Source organism: Lampris incognitus, chromosome 4, assembly GCF_029633865.1.
Source record: "Lampris incognitus isolate fLamInc1 chromosome 4, fLamInc1.hap2, whole genome shotgun sequence".
NCBI lineage: Eukaryota > Metazoa > Chordata > Actinopteri > Lampriformes > Lampridae > Lampris > Lampris incognitus.
Window position 1 is genome coordinate 30,783,972 of NC_079214.1, and position 26,349 is coordinate 30,810,320.

At 42.2% G+C, this 26,349-nt stretch overlaps 1 protein-coding gene across 1 annotated transcript in view; it reads right to left on the bottom strand.

Moving 5' to 3' along the window:
• ush2a (Usher syndrome 2A (autosomal recessive, mild)) overlaps positions 1 to 26,349 on the bottom strand; it is a 577,949-nt gene that overhangs the window by 467,802 nt on the left and 83,798 nt on the right. Inside the window, 5 exon segments of the mRNA XM_056279331.1 lie at positions 1,930 to 2,151; positions 17,246 to 17,460; positions 20,586 to 20,778; positions 23,710 to 23,811; positions 24,636 to 24,699. Coding sequence (XP_056135306.1) covers positions 1,930 to 2,151; positions 17,246 to 17,460; positions 20,586 to 20,778; positions 23,710 to 23,811; positions 24,636 to 24,699 — 796 coding nt within the window.

Below are 26,349 nucleotides of genomic sequence, written 5' to 3' on the forward strand. Positions count from 1 at the left end.
TGATGAATCAAAGAGTGGGGGAGGGAGGGAGAGGAATGCACAGATGAGATTTCAGTGGTTCTAAATCTGTTTCCCTGACTTCACTCTAACAAGCTACTAATTAAAACAGCTTAGAGAGTGAGGGAGGGGGAGAAAGAGTTAGAGATGATTGCCTCGTGCATAATCCTATAATTACCATAGTCATAAGAAAGCAGTCACTCTGTCAGTCTAATGGAGAGCTGTGTATACAAACACTCGCAGAAAAGCTGTGCTAAAATTCAAAACCTGTGTCACATGATTTGTCTACACACTGGGCAATGTACTTTAAATCAACATTTAACACATTGTCAAATTCCTGTTCTAAACAATCATGGATCCTTATCAAATTTTGACAAATGACCCTGTTGATAGCTGTCAAATAAACATGGTTTGTCCATATTCATCGAGCAAGGAAATCGTCTCTGAGCGGGGAAAAGTTAGAGGGAAAAAAAAACAACCAAACTTGTTGTTTTGCGTAATTGCATGATTTAGCCAAAAAAAAACAAGTAGATATAACTGCAATAGTATCAGTCCATAACATATGACATCAGCACATCAAAAGATAAATAAGAACTATTTTAAAAATGGAGTTACTGCACCTCCTACTACTACTACTGCTACTTTTGGCTGCTCCCATTAGGGGTCGCCACAGCGGATCATCTGTTTCCATCTTTTCCTGTCCTCTGCATCTTCCTCTGTCACACCAGCCACCTGCATGTCCTCTCCCACCACATCCATAAACCTCCTCTTTTCCTCTTCCCTGGCAGCTCCATATTCAGAATCCTTCTCCCAATATACCCAGCATCTCTCCTCCACACATGTCCAAGCCATCTCAATCATGCCTGTCTTGTTTTGTCTCCAAACTGTCCAACCTGAGCTGTTCCTCTAATATACTCGTTTCTAATCCTGTCTTTCTTTGTCATTCCCAAAGAAAATCTTAGCATCTTCAACTCTGCCCCCTCCAGCTCCGCCCCTGTCTTTTCATCAGTGCCACTGTTTCCAAACCATATAACATAGCTGGTCTCACAACCATTTTGTAAACCTTCCCTTTAACACTTGCTGGTACCCTTCTGTCACAAATCACTCCTGACACTCTTCTCCACCACTCCACCCTGCCTGCACTCTCTTCTTCACCTCTCTTCTGCACTCCCATTACTTTGTACAGTTGACCCCAAGTATTCAAACTCATATGCCTCCGTCACCTCTACTCCTTACATCCTCACCATTCCACTGTCCTCCCTCTCATTCACACATAAGTACTCCATCTTGCTCCTACTGCTTTCATTCCTCTTCTCTCCAGTGCATACCTCCACCTCGCCAGGGTCTCCTCAACCTGCACCCTACTCTTGCTACAGATCACAATGTCATCTGCAAACATCAAACTCCACAGAGACTCCTGCCTGATCTTGTCCGTAAACCTGTCCATCACCATTGCAAACAAGAAAGGGCTCAGAGCCGATCCTTGACATAAAATCACCTCCACCTTGAATCCATCTGTCTTTCCAACTGCACACCCCACCATTGTCACACTTCCCTCATACATATCCTGCACCACTCCAACATACTTCTCTGCAACTCCCGACTTCCTCATACAATAACCCCCCGACTTCCTCATACAATAATGGATTTACTGCACTTGATGTTGCCAATATGCCTCTGCTCATTTTGATTTTAAAAATGTATTTTGAGACTGTATAGGTTTCATCATTTTTATTTGAGAACACTGAGTAAAGCAGGCCTGAAAACTCTTTAAATGTATGGAAACATATATGAAAAATTGTTATGGACAAATGTCTCAAGATTGTAATGTTTAAATCCATTGCTCACTGGTAGTTCTCATCAAAAATATTAACAGAATGCTGATTTACTTCTGCTTAAATAAACGATCATTGCAATATCGGTTGTTGTCACCTGCCACTGATGGTGATTTCATTGATGGTGTAGTATTGGTGTCTGTGGTTCACCATTGCTCCTCGAGTGTGATATTGTCCACTCAGATGTATCCTGACCTGGGTGGCCTGTACCATCCTCTGCAGGCCAGGGGAACTGTAGAAGTTATTGTAGCCTGGCCTGGGGTTCGGCTCTGGTGCCAAAAGGCTGAGCGTGATGTTACCTCCTGAGAACGGCACCTCACTGAAACATCAACACACACACACACACACACACACACCACATATTTTACTATGCATAAAATAAAGCAAAATGCAAAAAATCCCAATAAATATGATGCAATGAAATACAATGGAAATATTTTAAAGGTGTTCGTGATGTGTCGCTGTTAAGAGATGTTGCAGTACATCATGAGGACATATGGGAAACCAAATATTGTATCACCCCCCCATACACACACGCACGCACACATACACATACATACATCCCCATACACACACATACATATATGCATACACACACACACACACACACACACACACACACACACACACACACACACACACACACACACACACACACACACACACACACACACACACAATCTCAAATTCTACCTAATGTCATCATGTCACGTTTCACCATTCTTTTCTCTCTTCTGTTTCATCATCTTGGAAAATGATGCCATGGCATGTTTATCTTTTTTAAACCTGTTGGCAACCAACTACTGTATGTGCTCATGTTTACTATGTACTGAGTCATCTGATTTCTTTAAACATTCCTAGTGTAATTATAGTATCATATGTAGGTAGCATCTGGACACTGTTTGGCATCCTGAACATCATATTCTTCATATATTTTATAATTCCATTATAATTCTGTTATCCTCTTTCAACATTGTATTCTGTAAATTGTGTACACACAACATGCTCATTGTCCATCGAGAGAGAGATCCCTCCTCTGTTGCTCTCCCTGAGGTTTCTTCCTATTTTTTTCTCCTTGTTAAAGGGTGTTTTTTTTTAGGGAGTTGTTCTTTATCTGATGTGGAGGTCTAAGGGCAGGATGTTGTGTTGCGGTAAAGCCCACTGAGGCAAATTTGTAATTTTTGATATTGGGTTATACAAATAAACTGACTTTACTTGACTAGTTAGTTTTGCAAAGCAAATAAACCAAAGTTACTGGATATACATTTAAAAAGTGCTTTTACAAGGCACTGTGAGTATCCTACATAAAACTCTCTCTGTCTCATTATCTTAGTTATCCTGTTTTGTACTTTAATTCTTCATTACTTTTTTTTTCTGTGTAATTATTCAGCTTGGTCTCTTGTTTTTGCATAGGTAGAGCTAAAATACATGTCCAGGCCACTTCTTCTCTAAGTGTCCACACATCTGTCTTGCTGAGTATAATGCTTGTGTGCTTGTGTAATTGTGTTTCAGGTTTATATGAAGTGAGCATTCAAATATTAAGACACCTGGTGCTAAACAACTACTCAGGACAAACTGAGCTGTAGACAGCCCCCAACACACACACACACACACATACATACACACACACACACACACAGCACAAAATATAAAGACTAACAACACTGGAGCAAGATCAAATTAGAAAAGAAAATTGAAAATAAGATTCATAAATGAGTTGTTTGGTACCAATGTGAGATTTAGACACTATTTTTGTACTTCTTAAATTGTGTTCCTCAGAAACAACTATTTACTTGTCTCACTTAGATTGGCAACACTCTCAAAATGTTCTTGATTTAGATTTGTTCAGTGCTTTTTATTAGTCTAAAACACTTCATCAGATAACAGCTCGATCCAATAATAACCTTTATGGTTTTACAGATGAGACAGCACAATGTGACAAAATTGTTATACTACTCCTGTTCTTCTGAAATAACAAATTTAATTCAAGATATTGTGTCTTAAAATGATCTATGCTTTTCCTCTTTTTCCCCAAAGAGGGTCAAGTCAGATTATTTATTAAGCACATTGAACCACAACCCACATTGACCAAAGTGATGTACAGACCAGAGCAGGTAGCTGAAAACATAAATACAAGAAACACTGACATAGACAACAAGGCACATAGCTCATAGGCACAAATGAGCAATACACAGGCATAGACACAAGCTAGAAATCAGCCACATCAGGAGGATTCAAAAGCTAGAGAACAAAAATAAGTTTAGAGCCTGGATTTAAAAGAGTTGATGGAGCGGGCAGATCTGATAGGGAGGGGAATGCTGTTACACAGTCAAGGGGCTGCAGCCCCAAAGGCGCGGTCACCCTGAGCCAAAGTTTAGATCACGGGACAGCAAGGAATCCCAAGTCAACCAATCTGTTGGACCTGGAGGTATTCAATTTTGTTTGTATAGCGCTATATCACATATTACAAATTTGCCTCAAGGGGCTTTACAGCAACATAACATGCTGTCCTTAGACCCTCACATCAGATAAGGAACAACTCCCTTAAAAAAAAAACCTTTAGGAAGAAACCTCAGGGAGAACAACAGAGGAGGGATTTGGCTTTGGCTTTTTGGTTTTGGAGTCAAGCGCTTTGGGTGTATAGAAAAGCGCGATATAAATGTAATGATGACAATGATGATGATCATTATTATTATTATCTCTCGCCCAGCGGCACGGTGGCACAGTGGTTAGCGCGGTCGCCTCACAGTAAGAAGGTCCTGGGTTTGAGCCCCAGGGTGGTCCAACCTGGGTGGATCAACCCAGGTTGTCCTCTGTGTGGAGTTTGCATGTTTTTCCCGTGTCTGCGTGGGTTTTCTCCGGGGACTCCGGTTTCCTCCCATAGTCAAAGGACATTTAAGTCAGGTGAATTGGCCATACTGAATTGTCCCTAGGAATGAATGTGTATGTGCGTGTGTGTGTGTGTGTGTGTGTGTGTGTGTGTGTGGGCCTTGTGATAGCTTGGCAGCCTGTCCAGGGTGTCTCCTCGCCTGCCGCCCAATGACTGCTGGAATAGGCTCCAGTATCCCTGCAACCCTGAGAGCAGGATAAGCGGTTAAGATAATGGATGGATGGATGGATCTCTCTGCCAAGACAGACAACGTGCAATGGAACAGCCCAGAACCCGAGCCACGTGACCAGCATCACCATGTAAAAAAAAAAAAAAAAAAGAAAAGAAAAGAGTAAAACGTTAAAAGGTCTGCAATATGGGAGGAGACCAGTCCATTTAGGGCTTTATAAACAAACAGGAGAACCTTACAACAATTCTGAACCATACAGGCAGCTAGTGGACAGAGAGTCGGATAGGGGAAATATGGCCGCAATGTTCTGGACCAGTTGCAGGCAGCACAGGGACAACTGACTAACTCATCCCAATATACATGGAGTCGCAGTAGTCCAAGCAGGAGGATATGAAAGTATGGATGACTTTCTTGAGATCACTAAAAGAGGAACAGCTTGATTTTGGCAATAGTACGAAGCTGGGGAAAAAAACTGCATATAACAACTGTGTTAATTTACTTGTCAAACTTGAAGGTGGAATCAAATATCACACCAAGCTTTTTACATGATGTTTGCCAAGGGTGGACAAATTTTTAAGACTGTTGGTAAAAACTTTAACTGAGTCAGGGGGGCTAAATAGGACAACTTTAGACTTGCTTTCTTTCAGCTTTAGGATGTTTTGTGTCATCCAACACTTTAGGTCATCAAGGCAGTTCAAGAGGCTGACCAGATTGGAGTCGATGTTTGGTTTCAGGGGGAGATAATGCTGAGTGGCATCAGCATACTAAGAGTGAAAGGAAATGTCGTATTTTTGAATGATTTGGTCGAGGGGAAGCATGTATATACAGAAAAGAATGGGACCTAGGATAGAACCTTGTGGGGGAGAGGAAAAATTACCTATGTTAACTGAGAAGCTTCTATTCTTGAGGTAGGACGTGAACCATTTCAAGGTAGAGCCATCAATATCAACCCCGTGCTGGAGATGGTCTATTAAATTACCATTATCCACAGTATCAAACACCGCGCTGAGGTCCAGAAGAATTAGAATGGCACAATCACTGCGGTTGATAGAGAGGAGCAGGTCATTGTACACTTTCAGCAAGGCGGACTCTGTGCTATGATAAGCCTTAAAACATGACTGAAATCTTTCCAAGATGTTGTTTTGGTGTAGGTAGGGCAGCAATTGATGGACAATAACCTTTTCGAGAACCTTTAACAGAAATGGAAGTTTAGAAATAGGTCTGTAGTTACTTGGCAAGGTAGGGTCCAAGTTGCATTTTTTCAGGAGGGGCTGGACCACTGCATTCTTGAAACAGGTTGGAACAGTCAAGTCAAGCCAATTTTATTTTTATAGCCCATTATCACAAATTACAAATTTACCTTAGTGGGCTTTACAGCAATACAACATCCTGTCCTTAGACCACTGAACCCCAAAAAGTGGCCTGTGGGCCAGCTCTGGTCCACAAGAGCCAAATGTCTGGCCCACGGTGACCCATTGGCACTAATGCACTTGTCCTAGCATGTGAAATAAAGTGCTCAACATGTGAAATAAAGTGCGTGCTGCTCTACTTTATTTTGACCTAACCCCGCAGTGCATTTGACCTATGTCATAGAGTGCGCGTAAATGTAAGACATACTCACGCTCTCTAGGGTCCTTGACTAGACAGAGCCACTCACCAGCTAAGTCACTGATAATCAATAATTGTCCTAAACCAAGAACGTGGCCTGTGCGAAAAAACGCAAAGTCGACCAAGAAAACCATCAGTTCAAATCTGACTGGACTGATCAGTTTTGTTTTATTTTACTGGACCACGCAATGCTAAACCAACATGCTTGATATGCATGCAGACTGTAGCTGTCTGCAAAGCAAGTGGCACTTCAACACTATGCATGCTGCCAGTTTTAATACCATCCATCCATTATCCGAACTGCTTATCCTGCTCTCAGGGTCATGGGGATGCTGGAGCTTATTCCAGCAGTCATTGGGCAGCAGGCAGGGGGACACCCTGGACAGGCCACCAAGCCATCACACAGGGCCGACACACACACACACACACACACACACACACACACACACACACACACACACACACACACACACAAAACTACCCTAAAAAATCAGATCACCACAAACAAAAAATATGAAATATGAATACATCATACAAGCACTCCGTTTCTACTATCTATAAATCCACATTGGCACAAGAGAGTGCAACAGCTGCATCATTGCATGTTTCATGGAACCTTGCTAAAGCTAAGAAGTCATTCACTGATGCTGAGTTGATTAAAACGTGTGTAATTGATATGGTTGGCAAAGTTTTAAATTGTGATGAGAAAAACAAGGAAATGGTTATAATAATAATAATAATAATTTTATTTATATACCACTTTTCTAAAACAATGTTACAAAGTGCTTCACAAAAAAAACAAACATAAAACCAGATAAGGCAAAAATAAGAGTAAGATCAAATAAGAGTAAAACTAAAAACGGTAAAAATAAAAACAATTATCAAACATTTGTAAAAGCTTTCATAAAAAGACGATATTTAAAAAAAACTAGAGACTTAGTTCGTCTTAGCTCAACAGGAAGACGGTTCCATAGTGTGGGGGCTCTAACAGCAAAAGCCCAATCACCCTTTGTAACCAACCGAGACCTGGGAATAACTAGCAGGGCTCCATCTGCAGATCTTAATGGTCGAGGGGAGACACACCAAGTCAATAAATCACAAATGTATGAAGGGGCAAGACCATTTAAAGCCTTAAAAGCGAGCAGTAAAATTTTAAAATCAATTCGAAATATAACAGGGAGCCAGTGTAGGGAGGCAAGCACAGGAGTGATATGGTCATGCCTCCTTGTCCCGGTAATGAGCCGAGCAGCCGCATTTTGTACCAACTGCAGACGGTGGAGGGAGCCCTTGCTGATACCTGAATAAAGTGCATTACAGTAGTCGAGCCGAGAATAGATAAAAGTGTGTACAACTTTTTGCAAATCGGCAATTGATAAAAATGACCTAATTTTGGAGATTATCTTGAGTTGGAAAAAGAGTGACTGAACAACATGTTTAATTTGATTGTCAAAACTGAGGTTAGCATCAAATATTACCCCAAGATTCCTAGCAGCCTGCTTAAGACTAGCTGATAGACCACCAAGATTAGTAGCAAACAGACTGATCGAATTTTCAGGACTGAACAGAATGATCTCAGACTTAAATCTTAAATTTAATGATGATTTAATCATCATTAAATTTAACAAATTGTTTGGACATCCAGGGTTTAATGTAAGTGAGGAAAGCTGAGATTTATTAGGGTGCTAGGATCTGTGGGTTTTAGTGGCATGTGTAACTGAGTGTCATCAGCATAAAAATGGTAGAGCACATCGTGATTTTGAATAAACTGGCCATGGGGCAGCATGTATATAGAAAAGAGGAGGGGGCTAAGAACTGAGCCTTCAGGGACACCACAACTCAACTGAGCCACCAAGGAGGTAGAGTTACCCAGAAAAACAGAAAAAGTTCTGTTCGTGACATAAAAGCATAATAAGTTAAGAGCCGAGCGCTTGATGGCAACCCAAGTCTCTAAGCGATGTAGGAGGATGTTGTGATCATCCGTGTCAAAGGCAGTACTTAAGTCTAAAAGAACTAAAATCGAGCAGTCACTTCTGTCTGCATTCAGCAGTAGATTGTTAGTGACCTTAACTAGAGCCGTCTCAGTACTATGAAGAGCTCTAAAACCAGACTGGAAACTATTAAAAACAGTATTAGTGTTCATAAAAGAAATAACTGGGAAGAAATTACTCTCTCCAGAACCTTAGATTAAAAAAAAGACAATTTGGAGATTGGCCTGTAGTTACTTAGGGACAGGGGGTCTGAATAAGGTTTCTTTGGCAATGGGTGAATGATGGCATGCTGAAAACTGTCTGGAAAAGAACCAGAGGCCAGAGAATTATTAAGAATTTGCAGAATAACGGGGGTGACAGTGGAAAATACCTCCTTGAGTAGCTTAGTGAGAATGATGTCTAGGATTCAGGGGGATGAGCTAATATTGGAGACTGTGGTTTCCAACACTGAAATTGTAATTGGTTGAAATTGGGTGAAAGAGGCAGAATTAACATGGGGAATGGAACGGAGAGAGCCTGGCTGGATTTGGGACCTAATACTCCTCACCTTGTTTACAAAATGAGTGAGAAATTTTTCGGACTACTCAACATCAGGTTCAGAAAGAGAAGTGGAGGGACCATTAATGACAGAATCAATTATCTTGAAGAGAACTTTAGGATTGGGGTTATTTCTCAATATTAGTTCGGAGAAGTATGCTGATCTCGCAACCTTAACTGCCTTCTGGTAAATTAACATTTGGTTTTAAGAGTGTTATGAGCAAATTCGGACTTGCTGACCTTCCACTGTCATTCTGTTTTTCTACAGTCTTCTAAGGGCACGGGTGTGATCATTCAGCCAGGGGAGGTTATTTAATTTTTGTTTCCTAGTTTTAAATGGTGCAATTTGGTCGAGGATGGCTAGGTACTGATCACTGAATGAATTTAATAGTGCATCTGGATTGAGGGGTGATAAAGAGGGATTAAAGGATGACGAATTAAAAGCATCACAGAATTTAACTGCAGAGCCAGCATTGAGAATGCGAGAGCATGTTTTAGGATAATGGCTAGGACTACCGAGCTGTAGTGGGACTTTGAAAATGACAGCTTTATGGTCAAATACAGGCATAGAAACCAAATTGAGACATTCAAGAGAGAAACCAGGTGAGAGTACAGGGTCTAAAATGTGGCCTTTGGAATTTGTAGCCCTGTTAACAGACTGAATAAGGTTACAAGAATCTAGATGTGAAAAATGTGAGGTGATGGAATGGGAAGGCCAGCACACATGAATATTAAAATCGCCAAGAATAAGCACCCTGTCATATTTTGGTATGACAATAGATACAAGGTCAGAAAACTCAGAGATAAAACTAACTGAATTAGGGGGCTTATAAATTAAGATGCAGGGTAAAGGGGGAGGGCCAGTAATTAAAAAACATAAAAGCTCAAATGAGATAAAATAACCAAAAGTAACAGGATGGCACTTAAGACCTAACTTACAAAAACAGTTAGGCCACCCCCTCTACCAGAGGGCCTGGGAATGTGAAGATATGCAAAATCAGGGGGGCTAGCCTCAATCAGGGGGAACAGTGTCCCCTGGCGACAGCCATGTCTCAGTAATCATAAAAAAGTCCAGATTATTAGAAACAATAACATTATTAATGATAAAGGAGTTATTACTCAGAGATCTCACATTCAAGAGGCCAAAATTGTTTGGTGTCACAGCAGAATTAACATCAACAGCAAGCAGTACAACAAATAGGACGCAAACTGCAGATATATAACAAACTGGTTGTTGTTGTTTCTGCTATTAGATATGTTGTGTGGATGAGAAGCACGGTGTCTAATATGAGTCTGTATGGGGAAAATTCCTGGCGAGAGAGTTAAAGAGAGATGAGGCCAGCGGACGGAGACAGCGGGCAGAACAGTACCTTCAAGTGCCACCACAGGCGGAAGCGGAGGCTATGGGAGGGAAGAATGACATGAAAATAATCACATGGAGAGGACTGTATTGGTTGTGGAGCTATTAAAGCAGGTGCCATTGTTGGCTAACACGGCAACAAGAAGAGTAGAACTTTAAGCGGAGGAGTCTTTTTCCAATCTACTCACTAATGCGAAGAAAGCAGAGGCCATATTACTAGCCATAGACTTGTCTTGTGACTGAACCGATATGGAACAGCTATCTGTGTTCACAAGATTTTTTGATGGGAGACCTTTTGGGAAGAGCTACTTATTTTGCTTACTCTACCTGGGCTGTAGAAATTATCTTTAATGAATTAACACAGTTCTTTGAGAAGAATGGCTTGGATGTGAGCAAAATTGTGTCCTTTGTCACCAATGGGGCTCTGTCAATGGTGGGACAATACAAGGGCTTGGTAAGCAGGTGTGCCGCTGTTAACCCAACGCTCTTAGCATTTCATTGCATTACTCACAAATCAGTGTTGGGCACTAAACTGTGTGGGGAAAGGAAAGAGGCGATGGATACTCTGACGAGACTGGTAAATTTCATTCGCGAGAGTTGTAGTCTGCAACATCGCCTTTTCAGAGCAATGCTGGAGGAAATTTTAGCAGAACACAAGGATCTTTAGCTGCATAATGTTTGCTGCTCAGCAAAGGCTGTGCATTGGAGAGGGTGTGCGACCTGTGTGATGAGCTTGTGCCATTTTTATCTGGACTGCAGAACCAAAAAGCCCAAGCATATCAGAGGTTTTTAAGTGACAATAAGGTGATGGCATCTTTTTTTTGTGACATCATGTCTCATCTAAATCACCTTAATCTGTAATTACAAGGCAAGAACCACACTGGTGCAGACATGTACGAGGCAGTTGAAGCTTTCCAGTCAAAGCTGAACCTTTTGGAGAGAGAACTTCATGGGAGAAAGTTACACTTCCCAGGTCTGCAGGAGCATTGCGAGAAGAATGAAATGCAGGAGGATCCAGCGAAAAAAGATTTCGTGACAAGCCTGGCAGAAAACTTCATGGAATGATTTGAAAGCAAGCTCCCCTAAACTCAGAGGTAGAGCCTTCTCTTCCTGAGACAGTCTTTCTCTTTCCCAGTGGACTGCAGAGGCCAAAAGGCTTGTACCTTCAATAGATGAGGCAACTCTTCAAATGGAGGTCTTGGAGATGGGAACATTTGATTTGCTCAAAGTACAACACAAGGACGTTGGGGCGAGTGACTTTTGGATAAATGTGGTTCTCCAAACTCGATTCAAAAACATGCTCCTACTTGCAATTTTCCCCTCCACGTACAGATGTGAGTCATCGTTTTCTTCAATGAACTCTATCAAGATCTACGAAAGAAACAGACTCTCGAATGCATATCTTGCCCAGTACCTCAGGCTTGCCACAACAGAATACAGGTCCGACATCAGAGGGATTGCCTCATCCAGTCGCTCTCACTGATTGGTGAATGAACGTCCATTAATTTTTGTCCATTTGTTCATAAATAAATGGTTGGTTTTGGACTTATTTTGTTTCAAGAGTGCATTTTTTTCTTGTGTGACCCTCAACACAGGCTTTAAGAATCCCAAGCCTAAATTATTACTACTACTACTACTACTAATAATGATAATAATAAGTCTCCCTGCTTGCCGCGCAATGACTGCTGGGATAGGCTCCAGCATCCCCATGACCCTGAGAGCAGGATAAGCGGTTTGGATAATGGATGGATGGATAATAATAATAACAATAATAATAATAATAATAATGACAGGCGGGTAGGTGCAGCATCAGCAGTAATGCCGATGTTGTACCGGACTGTTGTGGTGAAGAGGAAGCTGAGCCAGAAGGCAAAGCTCTCAATTTACCAGTCAATCTTCGTTCCAACCCTCACCTATGGTCATGAGCTTTGGGTAGTGACTGAAAGGGTGAGATCGTGGTACAAGTGGCTGAAATGAGCTTCCTCCGTAGGGTGTCTGGGCTCAGCCTTAGAGATAGGGTGAGGAGCTCAGACATCTGAAGGGAGCTCGGAGTAGAGCTGCTGCTCCTTCACATCGAAAGGCGCCAGTTCAGGTGGTTCGGGCATCTGATTAGGATGCCTCCAAGGTGCCTTCCTTTTCCAGGCACATCCAACTGGGAGGAGACCCTGGGGTAGACCCATAACTTTCTGGAGGGACTACATGTCCAATATGGCCTGGGAACATCTTGGGATCCCACAGGAAGAGCTGGAAGGCATTGCTGGGAAGAGGGACATCTGGAGTGCCCTACTTAGCTTGGTGCCACCACAACCTGACCCCGGGAGAAGTGGCTGATGATGAGATGAGATGAGATGATAATATTAATAATGATAAAAATAATAATGATAATAATAATCGTAATAGCAGCAACAACACCTCCACATAAAACAACTTATTAGCAAAATAGAAAAAACAAAACCCTCAGACGTTTTGGCCCTTGCCTTGGCATGCATGGCATAATTTGGCCCTTGGGGAAAACTAACTGGGGAACCCTGCTTTAGACCTTTGCATCAGATAAGGATCAAATCCCTAAAAAAAAAACCTTGAACAGGGAGAAAAAATAGGAAGAAACCTCGACGAGAACAACAGAGGAGGTATCTCTCTCCAAGGACAGACAGACATCCAATGGATGTTGTGTGTACACAATTTACAGAATACAAAACTTAAAGAGGACAACATAATTACAATGGCACAAGAGAGTGCCACGAATATGATGAGGAGGATGGCAAGCAGTGTCCAGATGCCACCAGAGCAACCTAGGACCTACGCCATGTGACCACCAACATTATATAGACCTGACAGGACAGACTACACAGACTGCAAAAAACAGCTTCTTTTCATGGGCTGTCATTCAAATGAAAGCTTAACACTCAAATAAACAAAGCATTTTGTATATATTGTACTGTACATTGTACATATACTGGTATGCTCTATCATGTCCATCTACCACAGGCATGTATGATGTACATATGTAAGTAACTTGTTAACATCTATTTCAACATCTCTGATATAATCTCTGCACCATTGCACTTTATCACCTCTTATTTCACCTGTATAAGTCAATTCTTGTGAGTGTGTATATATCTGAAGACTGTTGTGTTTTCGTGTTGTTATTTTATGTTAAGTACACTTAGAGTCACGAAACCAGAGTCAAAACTACATGGCCAATAAACATGATTCTGATTCTGATGCACACAATGGCACCAGTGGCCTGGGGGCCGTTTTTTATTGAGAGGATGCTGGGACTGGCTATATCAAAGACATCCTTCAGGTGCACAGTAGGGACAATGTCAAGGGGGCAGGTTGTAGGTTTCATGATGTAAACAATCTTTGTAAGGGAGGGTAGCATGATAATTTGGAAGCAGTCCAATTTAGAACTGACCACTGAGACAGCTAGATCATGGATTGGGGGGATGTTCATTTGAATACCATCAACTTTGCTAATGAACATTTTTAATAATTATTCACACTTAGCACAGGGGTACATCTAAGATGGAACTGAGGGCAAGGCAGATGACAGAATTTATGGAACTGAATATGACCAAGTACCCCGGGGCACTCTGTGGGCGGTACTGCAGGAGTATGGGGTATCAGGGCAGTTGCTACAAACCACCTGGTCCTTATATAACCAAAGTGAGGGCTGTGTCCACTTTCTTGGCACAAAGTCAAACACGTTTTTGGTCAGTGTCAGACTCCGCCAAGGTTGTCCCTTGTCTCCGATTCTGTTTGTGATCTTCATGGACAGGATCTCAAGCTGCAGCCAAGGTGAGGAGTGTGTCCATTTTGAGAACCTCAGAATTGCATCTCTGCTCTTCGCAGATGATGTGGTTTTGTTGGCTTCATCAAAACACAATCTCCAGCGTGCACTGGGGTGGTTTGCAGCTGAGTGTGAAATGGCCAGGATGAGAGTCAGCACCTCTAAGTCTGAGGCCATGGTTCTCTACCGGAAAATGGTGAATTGCTCCCTTCAGGTTGGGGATGAGTTGTTGCCTAATGTGAATGAGTTCAAGTGGCTTGGGTTCTTGTTCACAAGTGAGGGTAGGATGGAGCGGGAGATTGACAGGCGGATTGGTGCAGCATCAGCAGTAATGTGGACATTGTACCGGACCGTTGTGGTGAAGAAGGAGCTTAGCCGGAAGGCAAAGCTCTCAATTTACCAGTCAATCTTTGTTCCAACCCTCACCTCTGGTTATGAGCTTTGGGTAGTGACTGAAAGGGGGAGATCATGGATACAAGCAGCTGAAATGAGTTTCCTCCGTAGGGTGACTGGGCTCAGCCCGAGAGATAGGGTGAAGAACTCGGACATCCGGAGGGAGCTCAGAGTACAGCTGCTGCTCCTTTGCGTCGAAAGGAGCCAGTTGAGGCGGTTCGGGCATCTGATTAGGATGCCTCCTGGGCGCCTTCCTTTCTTTGAAAAATGCTTTTGCTCCAAATCACCACACGTATATCAAGTTTATTAAGGTGCATTAACTGCTCACATGGTACGAACTTATAACTGATTGGTGTTTACATAACTGAAATGACTGAGGCATTCTCTGCAACAGCTTCAAAAGTAATATCTCCTGCAAAATTAGATTAATCAAATGCTACTTTTGTCATGTAACAACAATTACCAAGGGCTAATTGTCAATATGTTATATGATTTGCATGTGGCCCAATTGTTCCCATGCCAATTTAGCTGACAGACGTAACGGCCAGGAAGAGTTGTGAGTAGTATTCTTTGTCAATCAAGTGAAGAAAGTGCACAGAGTACAGCCTTTGATATATCCACACCTGTTCCATCTAGTGCCAACCCAGGCCTTGATAAAATCATCTACAACAAGATTGTGTGTGTGTGTCTATTTAGACTATGATCCAAGTCAATTTCTTTATTTAGTGCCAATCCAACGCCTGTTCCTGGTAGTTGTGCCAATATGAACGTGTGTGTGTGTGTGTGTGTGGGGGGGGGGGTCTTCATCATGCTTTCAACTAACATATTTCAAAGTAATCTAACCTTCATAAAGGAGGCCATGGTCAGCCAACAGCCACAGTTAAACCATGTCCTTCCAGCTCTGAGGACATTTCTGTTCTCTGACTGGTTAGGATAAAAACAATTCTGATATATTGGAACTGTGTGTGTGTGTGTGTGTGTGTGTGTGTGTGTGTGTGTGTGTGTGTGTGTGTGTGTGTGTGTTCTTTCTTCAGTTTAAAGCTGCCCCAAAGATGACAAAAAAGGGATAGACAGAAAGACAGCCGGAGATGGACAAACACAGAGGTGAAAAAAAAGACAAGCGAAAGATGGAGTGTGAGGGTCTTTTTAAAGCAGCCAATCCCCCTTCAGTCACTCTCACCAGGAAAACAAAGCCAGGACTGCAGCCAATATGAACGTGCGTGCGCGCGCACGCACGCACGCACGCACGCACGCACGCACGCACGCACGCACGCACGCACGCACGCACGCACGCACACACACACACACACACACACACACACCAAAGGCCTGGAAACAGTGTTCAGAGCTGCTGTATTAAAAGTTCCCTGTCACAGCAAAGACATAACTCCACTTTTTGTCCCCTTTACTGTTTCCCCCTTTCCTCTCTTTCTTCCTTTCTGTCTTTGTCTCTCACATCATTCCGTCTCTCTCTTGCTAGACTACCACAGATTAGAGGAACAACCTTTGAGAGTGAGCGTGTGTGTGCGCGTGTGTGTGTGTGTGTGTGTGTGTGTGTGTATGTTAGGCACAGATTAGAGAGAATGACAAATCTCTTCTCAAAGTTGCTATCAAGTCCAGGGGAAAGGGACCTAGAGACATCTGACATCTCTCGAGAAGAGAGACATGCTATTGGGGTGTTTTTTTTCTGGGAGCATGAGTTCAGCAATCAAGTCAGAACAGCCCCAAATACAGCTCAAAGAACTTTCTCCCATGTTTCTCTATTTTCTCTCTTTTCTTACATTACGCTTGCCCCCCCCCTCTTTCTAACTCACATACACACACAACCACACACAAACAGACACAGACACATTAAGGACTAGAGGTGGAATATGATGTTTTTACAATATTTGAATATACAGTCAAGAAAACAAACAAAAAACGAATAATGGATAGCTGGTTGATCAAAATATAAAATGGCAAGTCCTAAAGACACCATAGGTTGGAGTGAGCCAGAATGTTTGTAGTTACACAGTTTTATCACTCATTCCTTTACAAAAGTATATCTATATTTTGGCGTGAGAGACAACTGGGGATGCTGTTGGCAATCAACTCTGCAGTACAGAAAACTGCAAGATGGGGTTTGGAGTTACAGTCGCATATTCCTTCAACAGGATTTGGTTTACTCATCCCCTATTGTTTTTTTTTTTATTTGACTTCATTGTCTGTTGAGTCTAGAATGGGATAGCGCTCGCCAATCCTTTCCAGCAAAGCCAAGTCACAAACAGAGATGTCGGTATCTGTGTGTGTAAGCAACTTAAAAGAGACTAAAGAAAAGATGACTTAAGTATTTCAGATTCTTTTGCAGTGTTTGAATCATTTACGATATTGGGTGAAAAAAATGTACCACTGTCAGATACATTAATGATTCAGTTAATTGTATTTACATTAATTTTAGACAAAATGTTTAAATTTTTTTTTACATTTTAATAATAATAATTTCACTTTTCCGTCATATCTAATTCTCATCCACAAATGTTTTATCTGAACATTTGGTTACCTGTGAACATTCCGAACTCTCTTGCTCACCCTCTCTCTCTCACACACACACACACACACACACACACACACACACACACACACACACACACACACACACACACACACACACACACACACACACACTCCCTACTAACCGAGGCAGTTGTAGACAGTTGGCAGAGTCGGGTCTTAATAATGGTCCATTGTTTTGCAGTCCAAACACACTGCAGTCTCGGGCCATGTACTGCCAATCCAACCAGAGTGGGTCTGTGCTGGTACTGCTCTGTGCTGCTGTGCTGATACGATTTTGTCTCTGGATTCGAACCCGCTCTGGCAGAATTCCACCAAACTGGACTATAACGTAAAATACCTAAAATAAAGACAGAGATACAATCAGAATGATTAGAAACAGTTTCAGATGAGATTTGTTTTTTTTTTATCTTGAAATGAGTTTTAAAAGAATAAGAAAAAACAGCAATAAAAATCAGAAGAGTGAGATAGAATAATCCAAACAGGAACAACCCAGATCAAGAGGGAAAGAATTACAGTGAGAACAATTCTCAGAACAAAGCAATTTACACACTTAAACACAGACCAGCAGATACAGACAGTGACGGAGACAGTGAGGAGGCAAAAGCAGAAGAAAAATAGAAAGAGGGCTGTGAGATAAAATTGAGGGAGAGGAGATAAGTGCATTTCTGAGTTTTATCTGTGTTTATATGTTAAATGGCAGGGGGGGGTGAGAATAAATACAATTGTCTGGTTTTATTTCTTTGCAAAGCACTTTGTAACATTGTTTTAGAAAAGTGCTATATAAATAAAGTTATTATTATTATTAATAACAACTTTTAATTAGATTGGTTCATGCCTGCTGAAAAACCTTTTGAAGAGGGCGGCGGTCCCACAAAATACAAATACAAGAAAGAGTTCATCACAATCAGAATGACAAGTGATCAGATGAAAACCAGGCAAATTGTCCAATGACAAACCACAAGAAAGCATTGGGAATAAAACAGAGAAAGAGAGAGGTGGAATGTCATAATGTGTCACCTGAATGACAACTGACACACCTAAATTTGTAACAGCTCTCTAGAAGCAGGAGTCCCTCTCCTGATATGACTATAAACCTCCCTCAAAATGATGTACTAATTATCTCTACTCATCATCATTCCATCTAAAATTTGCTTTGGGAAAGGGAATGAAGAGTTTCATATTATCCATCCATCCATCCATTATCTGAACCGCTTATCCTGCTCTCAGGGTGGTGGGGATGCTGGAGCCTATTCCAGCAGTCATTGGGCAGCAGGCGGGGAGACACCCTGGACAAGGTTGGACTATCCCGGCGCTTGAACCCAGGATCTTCTTGCTGTGAGGCAACCGCGCTAACCACTGCGCCACCGAGTTTCAAAATAATCCGGTAAAATTGTCTTAAGTTTAACATTTATGATTTGATAAGTTGTTATTTCTTTTCCTCTTTAAAATGACAGTATATTGGTAAATGATTCCAAAAAATGTGTGAAGGATACCAAAAACTATTATAAAGGGTTTTAGTAAAAAAAAGACTAACACAAAGACACAACGAATCCCCCCAAAACACGTGTGTGTGTGTGTGTGTGTGTGTGTGTGTTATCTGCCCCACTACAGTCTGGGCTGGGACACTGGGGCACAGCAGGGAGTGCGCTAAGCTACTACTTCTATCACACACACACACACACACACGCATCCATGCACGCACACACTAACAAACACACAGGCACTTCGGAGAGATGTGATGTGTCTTTTATCTTGGGACTTGAGTTGAGAGACCAACTCAGGATAGCTCCAAATCCCCACCACCCCCATTCCCCACCCACAAACATACAGTAGCCCACAGATATGGCTGACACACTTCAGAGAAGAAGGATGAGTCCTTTGAGAGCCTATGTGTGGACAACCCCCAAATCCAGCAATCCAGCTAGCTCTCTTGCTCTTTCTCTCTCTGCTTTGTAGTACTTGGAATGGGGATGAAACCACTGTCTCAGTTGCTAAGTCTTACAAGAACACACAGGTGCAGGCAAAGAGATACTGTGTGAGAGTTTGTGTGTATAGCTATTCTTTTCTGTCCTGACGTGGACTGTCTTCCAGGATGACTAGCTGCTGTGGTTACATGCACACTTTTTTTCATTCTGATTGAAATCATTCCAATTGAAGATTTCAGGTCAACTGTTTACAGGGGAGATGGTCTAATACGGTCTGGTGTTTACATGCACCAACACATTCAATCGTAACAGCTGTGTGACATGGGGTTTACCATGTTAGATCAGGGCAGGTAAGGGAAGTCAGCTAGTCAGATTCATAAATTTGGAATAAGGATTGGCTCTAAGAGCTAGGTCAGTTGGGCTGGGGTGTGAAGTGGGGCTGGGCTCGTGCCGCAGCTGGGGGAGCAGTAACCTTGTCACCTGCCTCTCTCTGCCGCCGGAAAGTGTGGCGCCCCCTTCCATCTGAGGTGCATCTGCAAAGTTTGTATCAAAACAAAACTCTCCTCAGAGGTCCAGTTCAGCTTGGAAGCTGCCATTTTTTGGAAGTGGAGAAACATATGCCCCCATGCAGTTATGCCAAGATGGAGGGCATAAGCAGAAAGAACGCAGCCAGAAAGTAATCAGGTTAAATCATCTACCTGGTGCAATTTTTCTTTTGATTGGTTTATGGAAAAGTTTAAACTACCTCTCTGCAACCGACTGACATTTCAATCGGTTTGGGCCTGTTTATTCTGATTGAGGTGTTTATATGGAGCATTTTTATTGTTTGGGCTTTTAAACTGATTATAATCGGAATAGTATGCTTCATGTAAATGTAGTTATTGAGAGGCTGAATGGTTCAATGTGCCATTGCCTTCCTAGATAGCATGGCTACCTCAGTCACATGAGCTCATCCCATTTCAACACTCATGGGAGATCCTGGAGTAGCTTATGAGATACAATCAACAACTTGCCAAATAACAGAGTTTAACATTGCACTACTTCCTTGAGGCCTGCCATCCAATTGTGACAGTTTAATTTCCTGTTTCCTTATCGTGGATTGTGCGTGTGTGTGTGTGTGAGAGAGAGAGAGAGAGAGAGAGAGAGAGAGAGAGAGAGAGAGAGAGAGAGAGAGAGAGAGAGAGAGAGAGACAGAGAGAGAGAGAGAGCGAGATAATGCGCGTATGTGTGTGTCCTTGTTCAGCTATATTTGTGAAGACCAATTTGAGTTTTTAACCATAACAGAGAGGAGAAAGTGCAAAGTGAGAACATTTTGGCCAGTCCCGACTTCTTCAAGGGGCTATTTTAGGGTTAGGATTTGGGTTTTAGGTTAGAATGAGGATCAGGTTAGGCATATAGTGCTGATAGCTGTGGTTATGGATAGGGACCCTGGAATGAACATAGTCAATGAGGGTCCTTGCAGTATAGAAAAAAAAAAGTGTGTGTGTGTGTGTGTCTGCGAGTCTACTGAGTCTATTTGTTATATAAGAGCTGTTACCTGGTATTGCCCATTTGCTAGATCCACAGTAATAGTAATTCCTTCATCCATGTCCTCTTGTGCAGTCATAGTCCTAGACAGCCAGGCGGTGCCCATGTCTTGGTCATTGATATAACTAAGAGGATGGGCATTAAGGTTCAGCCTTAATACTCGGTTATTGGTAGTGTCGTCAACTGAGTTGGGAATACAGTATCTGTTAACAGGGACAATGAAAAAAATGTTTTTCATTCAGTTGGAAGGATATTAAAACACGATAACGAAATAACCATCACATGTGCTCATTTACTATTTGTGACCTTTCTTTGTATTTCATATAGAAAGTGTTTCAAGTTAATGGGACCAGGTTACTCCTGTCTGACCAACTGCCTCACTGAACCAGAACTCTGCTGCTTGCCTGCTCATCCACTCCCGCGACCACATTACCCGTGTCCTCCAGAACCTCTACTGGCTTCTTGTCCCACAACGGATCCTATTCAAAGTCCTTCTCCTCACTCACAAAGCCCTCCATAATCAGGCCCCCTCCTACCTCATCGATCTGCTCCACTACCATACTCCTTCCCACAACCTTCGCTCTTCCAATGCCAACCTCCTGTCTCCACCACACAGTACCAAGCACTGGACTTGAGGTAACAGAGCCTTCTCCATAGCAGCCCCATCCCTCTGGAACTCTGTCCCCAAACACATCAATGACTGTGCCGATCTGTCCATGTTCACATCATTAATCAAAACTCACCTCTTTAAAATTGCTTTTAATGTGTGATTAATGTGTTTTATAGTTTTGGTGTGTTGCTTTTATGTTTATTTTAACTTATTTAAAGCATCTCTGAGTACTTTGAAAAGCGCTCTCTAAATAAAATGTATTATTATCCATCCATCCATTCTCCAAGCCACATATCCCAACTGGGGTCACGGGATGCTGGAGCCTATCCCAGCAGTCATTGGGCGGCAGGCAGGGAGACAACCTGTACAGGCCGCCAGTCCATCACAGGGCCAACACATACACACATTCACACCTAGGGACAATTTAGTATGGCCGATTCACCTGACCAACATGTCTTTGGACTGTGGGAGGAAACCGGAGCACCCGGAGGAAATCCACACAGACACGGGGAGAACATGCAAACTCTACACAGAGGGGGCGTCCGGGTAGTATAGCGGTCTATTCTGGTGCCTACCAACATGAGGATCGCCAGTTCGAACCCCCATGTTATCTCAGGCTTGGTCGGGTGTCCCTACAGCCACATTTGGTCGTCTCTGCAGGTGGGAAGCCAGGTGTGGGTAAGTGTCCTGGTCGCTGCACTAGCGCCTCCTCTGGTCGGTGGGGACACTTGTTCAGGGAGGAGGGGGAACTGGGGAGTATAGCATGATCCTCTCACACGCTACATCCCCCTGGTGAAACTCCTCACTGTCAGGTGAAAAAAAGTGGCTGGCGGCTCCACATGTTTGCAACCCTCCCCAGATCGGCAGAGGGGGTGGAGCAGAGACCGGGATGGCTTGGAGGAGTGGTTTAATTGGCCAGATACAATTGAGCAGAAAAAGAGGAGAAAAAAAAAATCTCCACACAAAGGATGACCCGGGACGACCACCAAGGTTGGATTACCCTGGGGCTCGAACCCAGGACCTTTTTGCTGTGAGGCGACCATGGTAACCACTGCGCCTCTGTGCCACCCTGTATTATTAGTATCATTATTATTATTATTATCAAATAAGATGTGAACAAGATGAGCAAGGGGACTTTTGCTACAAAATAAAAGTGAACTTCTATGCAGGACTAAAAAAATCTACTTGTGGGTGAACTTCTAAGAGGATGGTGGTGTGTGTTTATGTTATGGCAGGGGTGTGCGGGGGCCTTTTCCAAACCAAAGGAGCTACAACTACAAAAATGCAGTCGTCCTAGATCCTGAGCCACAACAGTGGAGTGCTTTCTTTTTGCAATGAGAAAGGATTGTGGATTTGTCCCAATTAATTGCATTGAATTCTAGACAGCAAACTGAAGTTGCCTGTCCATAATGAAGAAAAGGATGGTGTGGTGGAGTGGGGTGAAGGCGCACCTGGCTTGAGTCAGTGTAATTGGCTCGAGACACATTAAAACGTGGCTGCACCTGTAAAGTGAGTGAGCTTTGCTCCCTGCAGGTTCAGCTTCCTCCCAGTCGCTATAGTGCATCTTTGTTTGGGGTGCAGCTGTGTTTGAACCTGTCTCGAGCCAAATACTATGACTCAAGACAGGCCCTACCCCACTCCACCACAGATGGATGACTGTGAAAATGGAATTTACCAATGTATTACATGAGTGGTATAATATAGGAATAGACATGAAATATTCCAAACTAATTCTTTAAGGTCCTGTGGCTCATACGAACTTGGAGGAGGCCTGAGTTGTAGCTGTGTGCAAGGTTCAAGAATTTAAAAAATTAAGAGTGGAATTTTTTAAGTTGATTCTGACATGCACTTGCTGCAAGCAGAGACAAGAGAGCATGTCTATTCCATTTTGTTCTATTCTATTGTCCTTCAGCCAGCTAGAAATGTATAAGATGCCTGGTTCTGCTGAAAGCAGAAAAGGGATGACTGACTCTTACAACATACTGTAATAACCTAAAGGTAGGTGAAGATGAAGGCATAAATAGTTTTCTCCAGTTGTCCAGACAAGAGAAAAAAAAACGTTTCTGAAGAGGTTCTGAGTTGAAAACAGCTACAAACTTGTTCATCAGATTTAAAGTCAAATCAAGGAAAACACTAAGACATTAGGTATGAGATTGACATACAGGGCTATCTGGCCTAGATCTTTGGAAATGGAATTGATGGAGTCAGCATGACCACACTGGTTTATTTCAGACTTGTGTGTCCGAGGAAAGTTTATGGACATGCAGATTTGATGTAAAACAGTTGCAAGACAGCCCCTGATATTAAGTTAGATCTTCTGGTATTTCTAGTTGACTTCAGTCTAAACCAGGGATCCCTGAGGTCAGTCCCTGAGAAAAAGGAAATTAACCACTATCTCTTAATTCCTTGTTAAAGACAACTGTGGGAATAAAGTGGATATGAGTTTTACTGATTCATTCAAATGATAAAAGTACATAGTGTTTTAATATCTAGACAGGTTAACGACTGTGAAACTGTACTTTACCTCTCAACTATGGGATGAACTCTGGGGTGGCTGGGAGGACAGCGACACTCTGACTGGGAATGAAGTCGAGGCAGGACCCCTGAGTGCACTTCCACTATCTCCCTATTAGGATAACATGTATCAGATCATATACTGTAGGGCTAGAAATGAAAATGGTGTTACAACAGAATAGGATGGCCATCAAAATCATCTCCACCATCACCTTGTGAAGACAGCAATTACAGTAAGGTAACGTTTCAATGTTTCTTAATCTTGCAGATTTTCTAAAATGACTGGACCAAAACAGCTTTGCTTTGCAATGGAATAAAAAAAATAACAGATTCATTATATATCTGGGAAAATTCAATTTTGAAAGCAAATCTTGGTAAAACAATTGCAAAATCACCAGTTCCTAGGAGGACTGATTAGTGAGCATTGAATACAGGTTTTACAAAATAACAAAAACTATCCATCCTTTTCACTCTTTATTGCTTTTTCTGTCCAGCAACATCCTAATGTGACAAAACTGTAAATTCGAAGTCCATAGTACATGGACCACATCACCAGTGAGTAAAGCACTAATTGCCTTGTATTGGATTTCCAGGTAAATCCTCTTGAAGCAGTATAGATCCTGAGATGCAATGATTAGCCATCCCTCCATTCATCCATCTATCTATCTATCTCTCCCTCCATTCCTCCCTGCCTCTGTCTCTTAGTGTCTCAATCTAAATAGTATCTTTCATGCTTTGCCTCTTAATCATCATCTGTCCTTTTATTTCTTCTATGATACCATATCGACTGACACTCCTCAACTTTCTGGTTACTTTCATCCTCCTGAACTTCTCTTTCCTTTCCCCTTCTGTCAATTCTTTCTGCCTTCTCTTCTTATACCCTGCCACCCTACCTTTCTTTCTCTCACCATCTCCACCTCTTTCTTTCCAACTCACCTGTTAGTCAATGTGGCAGGATAAAATCTTAAGTCCTGCATCCGTCCAATGAACTGATTAGACCCTGGAGTGGGGGATGAGATGAGAGGAGAGAAAAGAAAAGAAAAACAAAAGAGAAAGATGGTGATAATGGGTTTATATTGTAGGCAGTGAGTGAATGGGATCCAAGATAACAAGTAGATTATCGTATCAGTTTTCTGATACAAACTAAACAGGGAGCTTATCTATAGCACAGTTGACAAAGCCAAATAGTGCAAGTCTGTGCCTGCTCATTAGCCTGCTTCCATTCAGGGCAAATAAGGTTAGCTGGCGATCACTAATTACTGTGGTTTCCACTGTGAGGCCAAACAGGGCTAGCAGCTCATTGGTCCTGTTGTACTAGAGGCTTATTCATTGGTCACATTTTCTCAACAGAGCAAAAACAAAATGCAAGGTCAGTGATTACTTATTGCTATGTTTCAACTTGTTTACATCATAGTTGTAGATGAGTCTTAAATTTGCTCAGACTGATGATGACCCATTGAAAAAGCCACTGCACAATTAAGAAAAAAAATTAGATCCTCTTTTCAGGCTTTGGAGAAATAAGGTACTCAACAATACATGGGATGTAATCTTGTAGCAAAACTATATTTACACTATAATCAGTTACACTAAAAATTTGCACTATAATCTAGTGAAAAGATGTGGTTACAAAAATAAAGAGAATGATGCACCTTTAGAAATTAATGAATCAGAACAAAATAACATTTCTGTAATAAACAAGGGAGAAGTGGAAGTAAGCCAGTTAGTTGTGAGAAGAAATGATGAAGAAAGGTAATTCAATGCAAAGATGCTGAACTCAGCATGCCAAACACACCAATGACACCAAAGCGTGTCAAGTCCAAAAAATATATGTGTAGCAAAAAAATCTCAAGTGTACAAGCAAATCAACACCCCCACACATGCAAGAATGTTGGACCACACATAAGAGAAACTGTAAAACAAACAAGTTGAAACAGGCACACGTCCATACCCACAAAAACAAACATACATATGTAAAAGATGTTAGAACAAATGAGACTCTCAAACAAACACAAATACACACACACACACACACACACACACACACACACACACACACACACACACACACACACACACACACACACACACACACACACACACACACACACAAACAATGCTGCTGGCTCAGACAGAGCTAGTCTTTTTGTATCCAATAAACTTCTGTCTACTTTGACAATAATTCCTGAGGAGACGGATAACGTCTCTAGGCATTGTCAGAACCTCTGCCATGTCCTGCTTTTCCGTGTGTGTGTGTGTGTGTGTGTGTTTGTGTATGTGTGGGTCACAGAGAGGCTTTGTCATGTTTGGTCCAACTACTACTCTGCGAGTGTGAGTATGTGTGTGCATGCGTGTGTGCGTACGTGCATGCGTGTGTGTTTGAGAAAGAGGTAAAGGGAGGGACAGGGGGAGAAAGAGAATGGAGGGAAAGAGAGGAAAGAGGACGGATTGACTGAAACAGACACACTGCGATAGGGGATGCACTAAAGCAGTATTCCTGTGTGCATGGGTGTGACTACAGCTGTGCGTGTGTCTGCAGAGGTGTAAGCTTGCTAGAAAGTGTGTGTGCAGCCTAAGGCTTTGGCTCAGGATTTCTTAGGCGTGTGGAAATGGGATTATATCCTCCTCTGAAAAGCATTCTCCCTATTGTTAC